At 29.1% G+C, this 17,479-nt stretch overlaps 1 protein-coding gene and 1 long non-coding RNA gene across 11 annotated transcripts; one reads left to right on the top strand and one right to left on the bottom strand.

Moving 5' to 3' along the window:
* The first annotated feature begins 1,910 nt into the window (after nt 1–1,910).
* Nucleotides 1,911–6,987, top strand: LOC120080388 (calmodulin-1-like). Its single transcript, XM_039035035.2, has 4 exons — nt 1,911–2,108; nt 2,831–2,988; nt 6,404–6,484; nt 6,705–6,987. Exons 1-4 carry the CDS (start codon nt 2,042–2,044, stop codon nt 6,837–6,839), a joined length of 441 nt encoding a protein of 146 aa, XP_038890963.1. The 5' UTR covers nt 1,911–2,041; the 3' UTR covers nt 6,840–6,987.
* A 2,242-nt stretch (nt 6,988–9,229) lies between these two features.
* Nucleotides 9,230–16,719, bottom strand: LOC120080492 (uncharacterized). 10 transcript variants are annotated; one of them, XR_016530013.1, is made up of 6 exons: nt 16,516–16,719; nt 15,369–15,441; nt 10,225–14,558; nt 10,058–10,145; nt 9,589–9,985; nt 9,230–9,510 (listed from the first exon to the last, which is right to left on the bottom strand). It is a non-coding gene; the product is annotated as an uncharacterized LOC120080492 (long non-coding RNA). The 10 variants fall into 10 exon arrangements; XR_016530008.1 differs by having other exon boundaries at nt 10,225–15,590; XR_016530012.1 differs by having other exon boundaries at nt 10,225–15,441.
* Between the last annotated feature and the right edge of the window lie 760 nt (nt 16,720–17,479).

Raw genomic sequence — 17,479 nt, 5'->3', positions numbered from 1 at the left:
CCATGTCCTTGTTGAGGTATTTGAAGGCTTCTCTTGGACAAGGTATTCTATTGTGTCCTGTCCATTTATTCCAGTTGAAGGCATATTCTGATGCTGAATGGGGCTCTTGTCCTGATTCAAGGAAGTCCATATCTGGTTTTTGCATCTTCTTGGGAGACTCCATCATTAGTTAGAAGACTAAGAAGCAGTCTACGGTTTCCCGATCCTCTTCTGAAGCTGAATATCGAGCATTAGCTGCTACTACAAGTGAGTTGTTATGAGTTACTCAACTTCTCCAAGAACTTTCAATCCCTCTTGTTCATCATTCTTTAATATACTGTGATAATGAAGCTGCTGTCTATATTGCTGAAAATCCGGTTTTTCATGAAAGGACAAAGCACATTAAAATTGATTGTCATTTTATCCGAGATCACATCATTCGTGGAGCTGTCAAACTTCTTCCCATCCGGACTCACTTGCAACTTGCTGACATCTTTACTAAAGCCTTACTAAAATCTTCATTTTCTCCATTGTTGTCCAAGATGGGCGTTCTTGACATTACTATATATATGAGTTAATTAGTATTTTGTTATAAATGTAGTTAAATAGTTATTATTGTTGCTTGCTGTACTTGGCTCTTTTGAGATTAATAAAGATGCAAGTTTTATTTACTTTGGCTTAATATAAGGTAACCCATAAACATTATTTTTTTCTTTTTAAGAAAAAAAGATAAAATCTTCGTGACAAAGGGGGTTTCAAATTCATTATACTTGGTCTTTTTAATTTTATTTTATTCAATCTTTTGTGGTTCATATGTTTTGTAGTATATATATAATTTGTCTTTGTCACACTAATTAATTAAATGTGACTTCTCTACACTTCCTTATCAATGGGGAAAAAATAAAAAATAATTTACATGAGAGAACAAAAAACTTGTTTGGAAAACTAACAAACACTTCTGCCCAAACATTTTTTTTAAAAAAAATATATGCCAAATAAATATTAGAAAAAGTGAATCCCAATAAATAAATAAATAAATGCTTAATTTCCAAATTAGAGCAATTCCTGTACATTTCAACTTTGCCCTCCTTAATTTTCATTGCAGATTTTGTCCAATTGTGAATATATTCAACTTCATTTTTCTATTAAGAAAATCACCTATTAGGACCTAGTCAATATGTGCAATTTTTTTTCCGAACTATAAGGATATTGTGACAATGAGTTTAGAAAAACAAAAAAATAAAAATAAAAATAATAACTAAATAAAACTTTTTTTTTAAAAAAAAAAACAAGAAAATTTATTTGCTTACAATTTATAAACGAAAATTGTAGCTAAAGGATTTGTTTGGGAACATTTCTTTTTATTTTCATTTTATTTTCAATTTTTCAGAAGCATGGACTTTTTGTGAGCAATTATTTTTATTTTTTTGTCTTTTTAATTTTTATGACACCTTCTTATGAAATTGTATTCAGATTTCATTTTTTTTTTTTTTTTTTTTTTTTTTTATTTCGTTTAATGGAAATTTAGTTTTTAGTATTAAAACCAAAAATAGTTTTTTAAAATTTATTTTTGGAATTTGGAAGATGATTATTTAAAAAAATAAAAATTATGGGAAAAAAGATAAAAAACTGAAAATAGTTATCAAATCAACTTAAATTATTTAAAAACAACGAAAACTAAAATTATTATTATTATTTTGAATTCAACATGTTTTTGTTTTTCTTTCTTAAAGTCAAAAAAAAAAAAAAAAAAAAAGGAAATAATAAACATGAAGATCATAAAAAAAAAAAGCCTTATTTTTCAAATATATCTTATTCATGCATTTACCAAGTGGACATTTTAAATCAAGTTTAAGAGGTCGTAATGTTTATTAAAGAAAAAGCAATGTGACCCCATATATATATATATAAGGACCCAATATATATAATATATTCTTAAATTTGAAGGTATAATTTTTGTATATTTATAGCCTTTAGTATTCCAATATGTTCCAGACCCAAAGCTAATTAATCATATATTTTTCGTCAAGGACCAAGCTGCTTAATTCTTCTTCACTATATCATGTCTGAAGAGCAAATCATTTCAGAATTTCAAGAAGCCTTTTGTCTGCTTGACAAAGATGGTGATGGTATGTATGATTTTTATTTTTTCTTGTAAAATATATATTAGTATAAATATATAAATCAAATTATCTTCCATTATCGCTCACGATGCTCGATCGACTTCTTATGTTTGAGTTTTTAAATTACTCATCATTTTAAAATCTATTTGATAATATTTTTTATCCGGATTTTTACTTTTTAAGAAATAAATTTATGTTCAATTTCCATAATTTCTATATGACTGGATTGCTAAAAAAATATTTTTTAAAAGGTATAAAACAAAATAAATAAACCCTACTTTAATTAAATTTATTAAAAAGAAGATCAATGAAACTAATATAACTGGCCTAAAACATGTTCAGGAACTTAATTTGAAACTAGTTTTCTATTTTTTAGAACATAGAGTTAAAAAAAAAAAAAGTAAAAAAATTATTAACTACAATTTAAAGTGTTTTCCTTCTTTGCTTGAGGAACGTTTTACTGATCAAGAATATGTCATAACTAGTAGAGGTATATTTGAGTTAACCATGATCACACCACATGATATGATTTTTAAGTGAAAAAAATGTGTATAATATTTTTTTAACGTGATTATAATTTTAATATTTGAAATTATTTGATTATATATATATCTTTGAATCAAATATGAAAATAAGAGAGATCATAAGTATTAAGATATATCAACTAGGTCGATACATCCTACTGAAATTATTTGATTATAATAACTCTAAGCGTTTTTGAAATATAGGATGTATAACGATCGAAGAGCTAGCTACAGCGATTAGATCATTGCATCACAACCCTACTGAAGAAGAATTGCAAATGATGATGAATGAAGTTGATGTTAATGGAAATGGATCTATTGAATTTGGGGAGTTCTTCAATCTCATGGCAAAGAAGATGAAGGTAACTATTTAATAGATTTTTTTATATAAAAAAATATGTGATCTCAGTTTTTTTTTAATGGTTAATTTACATGCACTTACTAGGATTTTCATTCATGTCTCATATTGTATTTTTTGGAATTTTTTAAAAGAGTAATTTTTTTTTCTAGAGTAGGTTTAAAAAATATACCTATAAATTTGGAAAAGTTTCAATTTTACTTAGATTTACTTTCACCGAGAACTTATAAATTGTTAATGATGAAAAATAATGTGATAATTCGTATGATTTTACAACTATATGGAAAATAAAAGTGTTGTCATTTATTTCATCTCAAAATATAAACATAATCAATTTTTACAATACAATTACTATCCTTCCAATTTACTTACATGCATTCTAATTTTTACACATTAATTTTTACATCAATTCTCATCTAATGAAATTATTTGTTTAGAACAAATTTCAAAATTGAAAGGTATAAATAAAGCTTTTAAGAGTCTAAGAGCATAACTGTAAAACATACCTTAAAATTCTAAGTGTATTTTGTAGGGGTGTACATAGGTTAGGTTGAGTTGGGTTGGGTTGAAAGACTTTTTAGACCCAACCAAATTGTTTGGTTTGTAAATTTCTTCAACCCAAATAACTTTTATTAAAAAATGAATCCAACCCAACCCAACCAAATATTTGGGTTGGGTTGGGTTGGTTCGGGTTAATCGGGTCATTTATTTAAAATTTTGTTCTAAAAGAACAAAACGTAAATATATAAAAATCTAATTTAATTATTTTCATATATTGAATTAAGATTAACAACTCAATTTCAATTTATATAGAGAAAATTTTCTTTCTAAATGTAAAGAAACTATTTTAAAAGTTGTTGAAGAATAAATTATTAAAAAAATATTGAAATTAAATAAAATTAATATCAATATATGTATTAATAATTGTGTTATATATATATATATTTTAAGTTAATAATAAATTCGAGTTGGTTCGGGTTAATTTGGGTTATATTAGGTGAATTCATGAATCAATCCAACCCAAAAAATTTTCATTTATTTGAATCCAATCCAACCTAAATAAGTTGATAATTCAACCCAAACCGGTTTAAGTTGGGTTGATTGGTTTTTTCGGGTGATTGGGTATTTTTGAACGCTCCTAGTATTTTGTATAACTTTTTTTTATAAAAAAATTATTGTGTTGATTTTTCATATATAATCAATTGTATACTTTTCCAATTGCTCACCGCTCTTTTTTATTATTAATATTTAACGAGCTTCACGAGCCCTAACTTGCAAGGAGAATTATGAATTTTTAGTATCGAGTTTTGACTTATTTATATTTTCGATGATTATATGATCTTTATTTTGTCTAGTGAAGCAAGTAAATTAATAGTAAAAGTGTTAAACAAGCATGTTTATATTTTCAACAAAAATGATTAAACAAAAAATGGTCGGATCTTCATTTTTTATTTAATAACAAGTCAATCACTTGTTAAACAAGCATCTTTATGTTTAAGAAATTGATAAATAAATTAGTTTATTCAATATATATATGTTGATAATTTACTACGGCAGTCGTTTGATATGTAATATTAAATATCATATTTCAATAATTTTTAGATCCTATTGAGCAATTTCAACCATTTGAATTAGATTCTATTAAAAATAAAAAATAAAAGTTCATTTGGCTTAAGAGTTTTAGGTTTCTTGTCACCAAATAAATTAGTCTGATAAATTCCATTCTTAAACTTGGTTATAGAGTTTAGTAAATTAATAATAAATTAGTCCAAGTTTTTAATTGTTTTTATAATTATCAAACGTGTTCCTTTTTTTTTTTATAAAAAAAATCATTTAAACAAGTCCAGTCATATCTAAAACCCACTTTAAATTATTAATTTAAACTTTTAAAAGGTGTTTATGAAAAAAATATATATTAATATTGAAAAAGAAAATGTACAAGCACTCAAAATAAAAGGAATGTTGGTGGACACAGTAATACTAACAAGTGGACCAACATAGAGATAAGGAGAGAGAAATAACACACAAGATGTTAATCCTGTTTGGTATAATTTTACCTACATCTGAGGGGCCCATAACCCAATTGAAAAAAATATAATAATATTCAAAAGGTTTACAAGGAAGACTACTTATCTGATGGAACTACTATAATGTAATACAATAAACCTTAGATAAGTATTTTGTTTAGGCTCCCCCTAAACTTGATGTCACCTATCTCAATATCTTTTCACAACTCAAGCTCCCCCGAGTCAGAAGCTTTTAGCTTGTTCGATCTTGCATGTTTTTAGGCTCCTCTAAACTCAATGCTTCTTTCCAAGAGTCACACACCCTCTTTATAAATTCAGCAACACTTCTTTCTTACTTTTTTTTGCCACAGCTGCACAAGAAGAACAACGTGTATATCCAAAAACCTACTTTCAATCTATTTTAATACTTCCTTTTATAACAACTTCTAAAGGAAGGGACAAACACGGTAACCAATATCAATATAAAAAACGTAAGCAGACATAACATTCCAAAACAAAACCAATCAGTCCAAATTAAAGTCAAACGAAAAAGATCAAACATTCAGATAAAAGAAAATTTACAAGCCAATTAAACAATAACAATTATTATTATTATTTTTGTTCAACATATGGGACAAGAAGATTTGAACCCGACCTCTAAAGAAGTAGTACATACCAATTATCATTGAACTATATATGCTCACTGAAAATACTAAATCATATTCAAATCTAAATCTTATGATTTAATTTGATCCACGGGAGTTTTTTTAGGGAGGATGAAAGTATAGGAATGTGTCAACCTAATTGAATATTCTAGTGCATCTACCGACCTCCCTTATCTCCGTATCTTATTAAAAAAAAAAAAAAAAAGAGAGTAAATACAGAGGGTAAGGTTAGAACATACAAATATGTATGGGTTAAAACCAATAAGCTTTTTCTCCTACCCCATAATTATTTTCCTGTTTTTAACCTAAATACTATTTTATTTCATATATTTGGTTTTCATTTATTATTCTAATTATTTGATACTTATAAGTCTCCAAATTTAGTCTATTTATTTTCAATAAATCTTAAAATTAATCTTTATTATTAGTTCTAAAATTAGTTTTTATCTAAATTAATAAAATAATAATAATAAATTTTATTGAAGAAAAGACATAATGTAAATATATTGCTAAAATCTATAGAAAAAGAAGACTAATAGAGACCCCTTTTTCGTTAACAATATACTTATATTAAGAATTAATTTTAAGATTTATTAAATGTTGGAAAACTAAATTTGAATATTTCAGAAGTACAAGAATTAAAGAAGAAATTATTCCATAGTAAAAAGAAAAAGATAGTAGTTTAATATAAAAAATAATTATTTAAATATACTGTCCCATTTAAAAAATTGTGCATTTGAATATTTAGGAAAATGAAGCAGAAGAAGAACTGAGTGAAGCTTTCAAATTATTTGACATGGATGAAGATGGGTACATATCACCTGATGAGGTTTGACTTCTAATTAGCCTAAGTAGATTTTTTTAGAATACTTAAAGTCAGTTAAGTAACTGACTCAATTTTCTGATGCTTAATTTGTCGCTCAAAAGAATAATTAAAAATATGTTTTAGAGTGATTTTAAAATCATCAAAGTGATTTTAATTAATCATTTTAGAATTTCTTCCAAAAACCTAAGTCAGTTTAATTTTATTTCTAATTGTATTTGGGCAGCTGAAGCATGTAATGATCCATATGGTTGAGAAATTAACAGATGAAGAAGTAGAGCAAATGGTCAATGAAGCTGATCTGGATGGAGATGGACTCATTGACTATGAAGAATTTGTTAAAATGATGCTTCTTATTTGATCTAAATCTTTTTTTTAAAAAAAAATTAATTTCATAAGGATCCTGTTTTTTTTTTTTTTTTTTTTTTTCAAAGGTATAATAATAATAATAAACCAAAAAATTTATAGATTAATCATTATAAATCCGTAGAATTTAATGTAATGTAATATGTCGTAAATTTGCATTATCCTACCATTATGGCCTTCTCAATCCAAAATTAGTATCCATTATAACAATTAAAAAAACATTATATTTTATACTTAAAAAAACAAATAAATAACCTCTTCAGCCCACTCTCAATAACCATGCATTAGTGAAGGGTGTTTAGTTAGCAAAAGATTAACAAAATAAAAGGTATTTAATTTGGCTAAATAGATGATTAATTATTTATTAAACCGTACATTAAAGGAGATTATTGATCTGAATTATATAGACCGATTCTTTAACTAACTTTCTTTAGATGCAAAGTTTGTTCAAGGCGAAATCTTTTCAACATCAACCTTTTATAATACCTTTCTTTTTCAAAATAATAATACATATCAAACTAAAATGCATCTTATATTATCAGTTTTAAAAAATATATATATGATTTCTTTACAAAAGTTGATATGTTATTTTATTCTATCAATTTAATATACTAGTTTGAAAACACATGCAATACATATGAATTCTCATAGTTTTATTTTGTAATTCTAATATTAAACTTTTAACATGTAATAAGAATTATATAGTTTTTTCTTAGTGTTCCATATTATCGTCTTTTCATTTATATATATATATAGTGCAAAGTAAAAAAATGTTGTGTTAGTTATTAAATTATTAAATAAATGTATACATATATTATGAATTTTAGTATTGTAATATAGAAAATGTAACATTTGCTATTTTAGTGTTTTTTTTTATATATTTATCGTCAAAGTAGTCACTCTCATACATAAAATGATGAATTTTATTTTAAATTTTCTCAGTCGTTATCTCTAAAGGAACCGTTGCAATTGTCTGAAGGAGAAGAACAAAAAATAGAATTCATAAAAAGTTTAATCTGAAGACAAATTTTCCTCCATATCCCTGTTTTAGTCTCTGAAAGTTACACTACTAGAAAACTGGGTTTTAATGTTGGTTTAAAACTGACATTATAGGGGTACAATGTCGGTTAAAAACGGACATTGAAGATCATGTTATAAAAGGTATTCAATATCGGTTGTCTTTATTGTTAATTTAAAACCGATATTATAATCAACATTTCATTGCCAATTATCTTCAATGTCAGTTTTCAGGCGACATTGAATACTATCTTCAATATCGATTTTCAATCGACATTGAACATCATCTTAATTGGTTTTCACCTACTTTTTATCAATAACTGTCCGTTATTAAATATCTGTCATGATTTTGTTATTGACAAAATAAAAATACATATAAATCTTTTTTTGCTTACACATGCAAATCAATATTTTTTTAATCTATATACACACAAAATAAAATCTTAGTTGCTATTAAATATACAACTAACCTTCAACAAATATAAAAACTAACTAATTCACGATAAAGAGAGTGAGAAGTTGTATAACTAAGTAATCTATCGACAAGTTACATTGACCACTATATACATAAAGCTAAAAAACCTAAATATCTAAAGAGTTGGTTGTCTATTTTGGAGGGTCATATAGATACATCAACAAAAACAAGAACAAAACTAAAATAATCGTACAATTGAATCTTATCATACCATCAAAATCCTACCAATCTGGAGTTTACTTGCGATAAAAAAAAAAATATTTCTTTTCTTAGATTATAGAAAACTACCGTTAAAAATCGAATATCAAGCAAACATTTAGATTATTCAATATGATGTTTTCATTAACTAATATATTGTAAAGTTCATCTTCATTTTTTTAGGAAAATTCTTGACTAATTGATCGGAAAGGGAAGTGAAAAACATAAGTTAGCATAAATATTTGCGTTCTTATTATAAATAAATAAAACAAAGGTAGATATTTTCTTGATTTCTTTTAAATAATATATTTTTAATATATAATGACAAAAATAGGGTAAGATGGAAACTTTTTCTAAGAATAGGTGTTTGGGGAAACTATTGACGAAATTGGGGTAGTGAAATCGTGTACGGGGTACACGATTGCTACGTGGCAAACTCGTGTACCCTGTACACGAGTACCGTTTAATCCAGTCAGCACCACGTCGGTTGATTGGCTGAATGGTCAGATGCAAACTCGTGGACCCGGTCCACGATTTTCTTTTTTTTTCTTTCTTTTTTTTAAAAAGTGTGTTGACTATTTTTTTTTATTGTAGATGTACAACAATATTAAGACTTTAGGAATGGGTCTACAAATTTCTTCATTATTAAACTTAATTAAATATTTAATCTACAATGAAAATATCTTGCACTCATATTAAAAAAAAAAGTCATGATATTAAAGAATATTTATAATTAATTGTTTAATTTACAATTTGTGAATGAAAGTTTACATGAAATTTAAAAACGACCCCCTGGCCTTTACCCCTCTTGAGGGTTGTCTTCGTGTCCTTCTAAATTAGGTTCACCCTGTTGTCATTGTCGTCTTGTTTGTTGAATAATACCTTCTACGTTGACCAATGTTTGCTGACACATTGAACCCAAGTCTGGTAAGTTATTCTGCACTGAATATTGTTGAACATCGTCGATAAAATTATTCTGTACAATAAAAAAAATAAATATTAAAAAAATATTCATATCATATATATGGAAAATGTCTGATTTTAAATCTCTTACCATGTAGTAATAGTAAGCGTCGTCAGGTATGATAAATCGCCTCGTGATTGAATTGTACCAGGAAAAGTAGTCGTTTGATACAGCTGGCCCATTTGTTAATTCTCCCTATGCACAACGATCATGTCATCCATGCCAGTAGGATAAATATTCCGCATAGATTCGATGCCAATCTTGGTCATGCTTACCTTTCAAATCAATCTGGTGTAATGTTGGGAGTGTATAAGACAAACGAAGGTATCTTTTATTGCAGACCGAACTGTCTCAATACACGATCTGGATAATGCTACTCTACTATATGGAAGCATATAAGAGGGACGGTCAACCAAATGTCTTCACCATCACGGCAATAATTAGGTAAGGATGACCAAATCTATTGTGTGTATGACGTCCAAATAATCTGACAAAAAAAAAAAATAATAAGTATACATCTAAAATGTTTTAAATATTCATTTATATATACATTTCCTACCTGATTGTGCATCAGCATGTTAAATATTTTTTTGTACACGAGCAACATATTTGCTGAATGTTCAGAGGCAGCTCATACACCACTCCATCTAAAATTATAAAAAATACAATTAATTTATATTCTTACATAAAAATGATAATGAAATAAATATATAAATGAAATAATACCTAACACTAAGTGGACGATGATCTATGGCCTGTAGCTGGACTTGTGATGCTATAATTGGAAATCTGTCATAAGTCCATACTTGTAGTAGTATCAGTAGCCCCGCTATTTCCAACGCTTGTGCATTGGAAGTCCGACAAATTTCTCTATACAACCATACACGACATGCACTACCCCACGAATACGTACCAGCGTGCTCGAAATCAGACAATAGTGGGAGGAACATGAGATGCACTAAAGTATTTGACTTGTCAGCAAACAAAAATCCTCCAATAAGCTGCATGATGTATGCTCGTGCATACCTACGTACGTTTATGTCGTCGGCATCGGGAGGTAATTATAGAAACTAGGACGCCAACCAGGGGATGCTCAATCTTGATCCTTTCAGATCCTCTGGTAGAACGCCTAAGAGCTCTTCACAAACGTTCTTCCAGTCATACTGTAAAGAAATTGTCAATGGTTACCCGTCCACTCGTAACCCAAATTGTATGGCAACATCCTACAGCGTAATCGTACATTCCTCACAAGGCAAGTGAAATGTGTGGGTTTCTGGTCTCCAACGCTCAACTAGAGTAGCAGGTGCCAATCAAGCTGGATAAAACCAATTTATGCAACTCCAAGAAAACCTGTCTGCTGAACATAGGGAATAATGCGGTGATCAAATGGGATAGTATGCTATGCAATCGCCTCCATTCTCTGACAACTCAACACTACAGTGGAAGAACTATCTCATACTGATTGTGAACGATGCGTATTTTGTTAGTATAATTGTACAAGATTAGAAGGACCAGACTCCTTTACTTAAGAAGTTCAAATTACGTTACATAATAAAATCCATGACATAAAAGATACATAAAAAGTATATAAAAAGACACAATTACATAAAATAAATTCATTACATAAAAATACAAGTACATAAAATATACAATTACATAAAATGAAACAATTACATAAAAAGTATAAATACATAAAAGATACAATTACATGAAAAATATAAGTATATAAAAAATACAAGTACATCAAATATACAATTATATGAAAAATATAAGTACATAAAAAATACAAGTACATAAAATATACAATTATATAAAAAAATACGAGTAAAAAAAATACACCTAATGACTCGAAGACGAAGCACCTAATGTACGTTGTGGACAAGTGCGTCTGTTATGTCCTTCTCTCTTGTAAATTGTACAACACTTTTTGGCTTGCCTCTCTCCAATCCATTTCATTATGAATGCGTGTACCTTTTGGCTGACCTTGTTCTCTTAGTAAGTTCGCATTTGGACGAACTTCTGTAAATGATAATTCTGGCCAATAATTTGGGTGTTGAATTGGATGGAAGCGGTCTTCATAACAACGCTTGAAATTGGGCAAGTTGTAGCATTCATTAATAAGTGGTATGTATGTCACACGCATGTAATTACAAACTGTAATTACTGAGAGCATGGAATCTTGAATGACTGCCACTTATTGCAAGAACATGTTCCTTCTTTCAAGCTCAAAACTTGGGTGTATTGTCCTTTATAGGCAGAAATCATACTTATGCCAGTTTGTACTTTAAAAGCTTGACTTTCCCTATCAATAGATGTCACCGTATGTGCAGATGCTCGTTTTTCCCACCTTTAGATTTTTTTAAGGCATATTCTGTATACATGTCCCCACGATCGAGTGCTTCACTGATTTCTTGTATCCGGCATTCAAAATACAGTATTGTGGGATAGAATGTTAGACTAACCAAAGAAGTAATTGGTAACATTCTAGCACCTTTGAAACCACCATTCATACATTCAGCTGCATTGCTTGTCATCCACCCATAGCGATACCCACCGTCTTATGACTGAGTCCATTTTTCCAAGTCAATGTTTGAAAAATATTCAAGACATTCAGGGTGCAATTGTTTCAATTCTTTTATGCACCAAATGAACTTCCGCCTTTGGTGTTGATTTTCTACCTTAAACACCAAATTTTTTAGTTGCTTTGATTTGTATTTCATATTGAAATTACTAGAAACATGGCGAAGACAATATCAATGGTACGCTCTAGGTTCACTCCAACCAATTTCTTCATTATTAATTACAGCAAGAATGCCTTTATGTCTATCAGAAATCAAGCAAATACCTTTTCTTTGGGTAACATATTCACGCAATGCCCACAAAAACTATTACCAACTGGATGAATTTTCACCTTCAACAATAGGAAAAGCAAGGGAGAATATATGTCCGTTTGCATCAATAGATAAGGCGGTCAATAATTTCCCCTTATACTTTCCGTAGAGATGAGTTTCATCGATCTGGATTAATGGTCTATAATGTTCGAACCCTTCTCTTGCAGGACCAAAGGACTAAAAAACTCGTCCAAAAATAGTCGTACCTGGCACATCAGAGGGAAGGAAAAACTAATCTGTTCCTGTCCCTGAATTGTAATGAACAAAAACACTCAACCAATACGGAAGCTCTGAATATGATCTCTCCCAATCACCAAACACGCTTTTCTCTTGACTTGCCACACCCATCTATAATTAACATTATAGCCATATTGTTTTTTAATTGCTTCTTGGAGTAGGGCCACAGGTACTCTAAGATCAGCTCTAACCAAAATTTGAATTTCAATACTCATAAAATTTGAATAAGCTGTGAATGATCCTGTGTCAATTCTGAAAACAAACATGAGTGTTCCCTTTGAAATTTGGTGATTTTGAACATCCCATGATTTTACGCCGACATGCCCGTAACTTCCAAGTACAACCATCACTCCATGATTTAGATTTGACATACCAAAGATCTTGATTTGATTCCACTAGAACAATTTCGTAGTGTTCTGTCACACAATATTTTTTTATAGTAAGCTGTAAATCTTCTTTGGTATTAAACAGCATTCCTTTCTATATTACACGTTATCTACACCTATATTCCTTTCTTCCAAAGTAGATCGTAGTTCACACGTTGAATTTGTAATTTTTCAATCTATTTGGGTGAACATATTTGACGGTACAAACTTAAGATCATGTTCCCGTCATTTCCAAATAATTCATCAACTTTCAATGTCAATGTCACTATCTCCATTATTTCCAGGTTCAAGAATAACTAAATATTCAGAACGCATTGACATATTTATTATGATTTTTTCAACTGTTATAGTTGACAAAAAAATATGTTAATATGTCAACCTAACAAAATCCAATTTCTAAGTTCAACATATAAGATCTAAATATTATACATTTAAATCAACCCAAATCTAAGATTCATAAACTATACATTTAAATCAGCCCAAATAAAAACAAAGTAATATATCCATGAATCATACATTTAATTCGACCCAAATGCAAACAGAATAATATATATATATATATATATATATATATATATATATATATATATATATATATATATATATATATAAACCAATCTTCATTTTTATAAACATATACATATATTTATACATCCAACCCAACAAATACATAATCATCCAACAAATTGATTATATATATAAAAAAAAAAAGCCCAACAAATAGGCAAACATAATCATCCAAAAAAATAGTTCAACAAAATCAGCCTAACAAAATCTAATTTCTAAGTTCATAAAGTACATTAGACAAAATCATCCCAACAAATAGACAAATATATACATATATTTCTATATTCAACCCAACAAATAAATCATAGATCCATAAACTAAACATTAAGTTCAGCCCAAATGCAAATAAAATGATATTATAGGAAGATTATATATTGGAAAACAATGTAGGGAAAGAATTTTACCACTGAAGCATTCAGACGATTTCGGACAATTTTGGACAGGCGAACAAATGGAGGAAAAATGATACGTTTAGATGCACAAGATGGAAACAAAATGAGGAAGATTTCGGATGATTTTGGATAGAGAAGGCGAAACAAAAAAAAAGGCAGAAGATGATTTTGGACGGAAAAGGCAGAAGCTCGGATGAGGAAGAAGAAGAGGCGCAACGTTGTTTAATGGAGGAGGAAGTCGTGTATCGGGTACACGACTTAAGGTAATCGTATACTGGGTACACGATTATCTCAGTCAACGCTGCATGACTGCCGCCACAGACTGTGCTTGCCAGATCGACAGGAACTTGTGTATCTGATACATGATTTAGCGATAATCGTGTACCGAATACACGATTTAAAAACCTATTTTTGACAATACTTTCACTCCTACCCTATTAAAAAAAATCTATTTTCTTAGATAAGAGATAAAAAAAAAAAAAACTCACTCCTCTATTAGCTAGAGTAATAGCCATTATAGCTGTAGCTTCCATGATCCATGAGAGAGGCTTCGAGATAAATTTCAAGAACTTCAAAACCTCTCTCTCCTGAACAAAACGAAACACAAAATCAATGTGGTATAGAGCTAAAATTTTAATAGAGATTTCAAATATATGATAGAATTTTCTCCCTTTCTCTTTCGAATTTTCTCCCTCTCTTTCTCTTTTCAGTTAAAATGATTACAATATATATCTTTTAAAAAATAGAGGATTTAAGCTAAGTATAATATTGAAGGATTTTAGCATAAACCAGATGCTTAACAAAAAAAAAAAAAAAAAAAAAAAAAAAAAAAAAAACAAAGAAGCAATTAAACTCAGTAGTGAAGTGAAAAACCTTCTTTTTCTCAAGTTTGTTGTGCCCAAAAATGCATTACAAATTAAACCATATTGGGTTAGAAACTAACCACAATGCAAAATAAATCATTTAGACAAATAATGCATAAACATAACAAAAAAAAAACTTATGAACAACTATCTAGAAATTAGGATATCTCTAACAATTATGCATCCTGAAAAAGGAAATAAAAGGAAAGACAGAAATGATACTAAAATAAAATGGTAGAGTATCCATTCATAAATGACAAATCATTCATAAATGAAAGCTGATGCGACAACCCAAAAAGACTGGTTAGTCATTGAAGCCTACATCTACTTTACATGGTATATATTCTTTGTATTTCTCTATTTTCTCAAGGTTTCATTACAATTTATTTCTCTCTAAACTATTTCTCTCTAATCATTTTCATACGCACCGAAAAATGTTCAAAATATGAAAACATATTTGCAAATATGTGAATAAATTGAAACTAAAAATAAGCCAAAAAGTCATTAAAAAAATATATATATATAAGAACTTACATTTGATGACTAAGAGATGCTCTATTTTCAAGCCTCTAGTACTTCACCAAAAGAAAACTACAACCCTCAACATCTTCCAACAAAAATAATAGACTCAGATCCTTGTACCGAAATAATCCATAAACAAAGCAAAATACAACCAAAAAGCACAACAATTCATGAACAAAACAACTTTCCAACTCTATAATATTCATGGCCAAAACGACTTTCCATCCTATCACCCTGATAACATTCATGGAAAAAACATAAGTGTTACATACTACATTAAAATTTGAAACTATATAGATCTAAAATAAAAAAATAAACTAAACCTTTCCAACCCAAATGAGAACTAAATCCATCAGTATTTCCACTCTCAACACCAGAAAAATCCAGTAATATTATGCATAAATTGAAGTAAATTACCAACAGAATCATTAATTTTTCTTATCAGACACAAAAACTTGGTCAAAATTTAACATCAAGAAGGACTACATGGACTAAACGAGCTAACATAACAAACTAGTATGAATTAAGAACAATTCATCTCCCAAAAATCATAAAGACACCAAGCGATTTAGCCTGTTAATCTCTACCATTAAGCTAAAATACAAACCTGTAAAAGATATTTTAGGCTTAATCAAGAAGCTAAAATCAGATCAAGCTCTTGAACTGAGAACAAACTACGAAAGATCTACTAGTAAAAGAAAGGATGAGGAGCTAGAGAAATTTCAAAAACTTTTTGAACAGAGAAAAAGATAAATGAAGGTGGGGTGGAAAGTTTTTTTTGGGTAAAATCACAAGAGAAGAAAACCCCATCATCAAAAAAATTGAAACCCCAACTTTCCCAGAAAATCAGAGGGGGTTTTTTAGAAGCTGAATAATGTTTGAAAAAGTAAAAGATGGGGTTGAGTACTTAGATTTGAAAAAGAACAGAACTGGGCTTTGAAGACCAAGCCTGAATGATTAATAAAGGACTGACAACAAAAAACTTCTCTTTGCTACAACAAAAGAAGAAAAGGGGAAAATCTAAAATGAAAATCACTCAACCTTTTGGCTAAGTAATAGAAGAAATCAAGCTATGAGTATGAACAATGAAATCCCATAAATGGAAAAACAGAAAGAAAGATGAAATCAAAGCTTTGGATAAAAAATATTACATTATTACCTTTATTAGTTGCCTAAAAAAAGCTTTGGAAAAGTTGGAAATGTTTTAACGTTGCTTATGGAGATGTTGGAATGATCAAAGGAAGTTTGTGAAGAAATCTATGGTGATTTGTAAGGAGAAGGGGAAGAGAACTGTGAAGGAATGCAAGATGTGAGAGAAATTTTGTTAAAAGGATGAAGAGAGAAAAAGTGATTTGTGCACGTGACCCTTTTTAGTCCGAATAAGGGGTTCTTTTTTGGTCAATTATATATGATATAATTGATAAGATGTATGAGATATATTAATTGGAGGAAAAGGATATAAATATGATTTATATATAGTAGAGGATAAAAGAGTTATGGTTTAAATGTTGCATAAGATGTGATATTAAAACTATAAGTTATATATATAATATGATTATATTTTTTTAATTAAACAATTATGAGATAATTGTTGGTGATTTTTCTCTATAACTGTATGAGATAGTAGGAGGTTGCAATCAGTTTTCGTAACTGGAGGATAAAATGAAAATGATTTTCATTTTGCAAAAAGATCGGACAATCGCTTCACGATTAGTACACTGCCCATCGTCTAGCTTACGAGAGCATACATGATAGTTCAAGTTTTACTAAACGATCGTGTACATGTGCGAATTTCCTAAACAATCGCATAGTATTTTCTAAATGATTGTGTGTGCGAGTGATTTACCTAAACGATCGTCTAAAGGATCAGCCCCATTTTTACTAAACGATCATGCACCCTTTGTTAAACGATCAAGCACCATCTATACGATAGACTCCATATCTCTCCCACTTGCTTGGTCATGGTAAACAATCGTAGCTTCCTCCTCCCTTCTACCAAATCCAATAAAGCCCACACCTCCTGGATTCTCACTCCGAGAATACCGAGGTTACAGAGTGGTGGTGTCTTCCTTAGTGCCTGTTCGTGTAGAAAACCGTGCAGTGGTGAGCGAAAGCGGATCTTT

Source organism: Benincasa hispida, chromosome 6 (assembly GCF_027475165.1).
Source record: "Benincasa hispida cultivar pf3 chromosome 6, pf3_genome.v1.1, whole genome shotgun sequence".
In the NCBI taxonomy this organism is placed as follows: domain Eukaryota; kingdom Viridiplantae; phylum Streptophyta; class Magnoliopsida; order Cucurbitales; family Cucurbitaceae; genus Benincasa; species Benincasa hispida.
This window is presented reverse-complemented; position numbering and strand designations above follow the sequence as displayed.

Bases quoted from the DNA above. Each gene is read 5' to 3' on its own strand.
- LOC120080388 (XM_039035035.2), top strand. From the start codon at position 2,042: ATGTCTGAAGAGCAAATCATTTCAGAATTTCAAGAAGCCTTTTGTCTG. The intron at 2,989-6,403 runs GTAACTATTTAA...TTGAATATTTAG, and splicing joins TCATGGCAAAGAAGATGAAG to GAAAATGAAGCAGAAGAAGA. The intron at 6,485-6,704 runs GTTTGACTTCTA...GTATTTGGGCAG, and splicing joins GGTACATATCACCTGATGAG to CTGAAGCATGTAATGATCCA.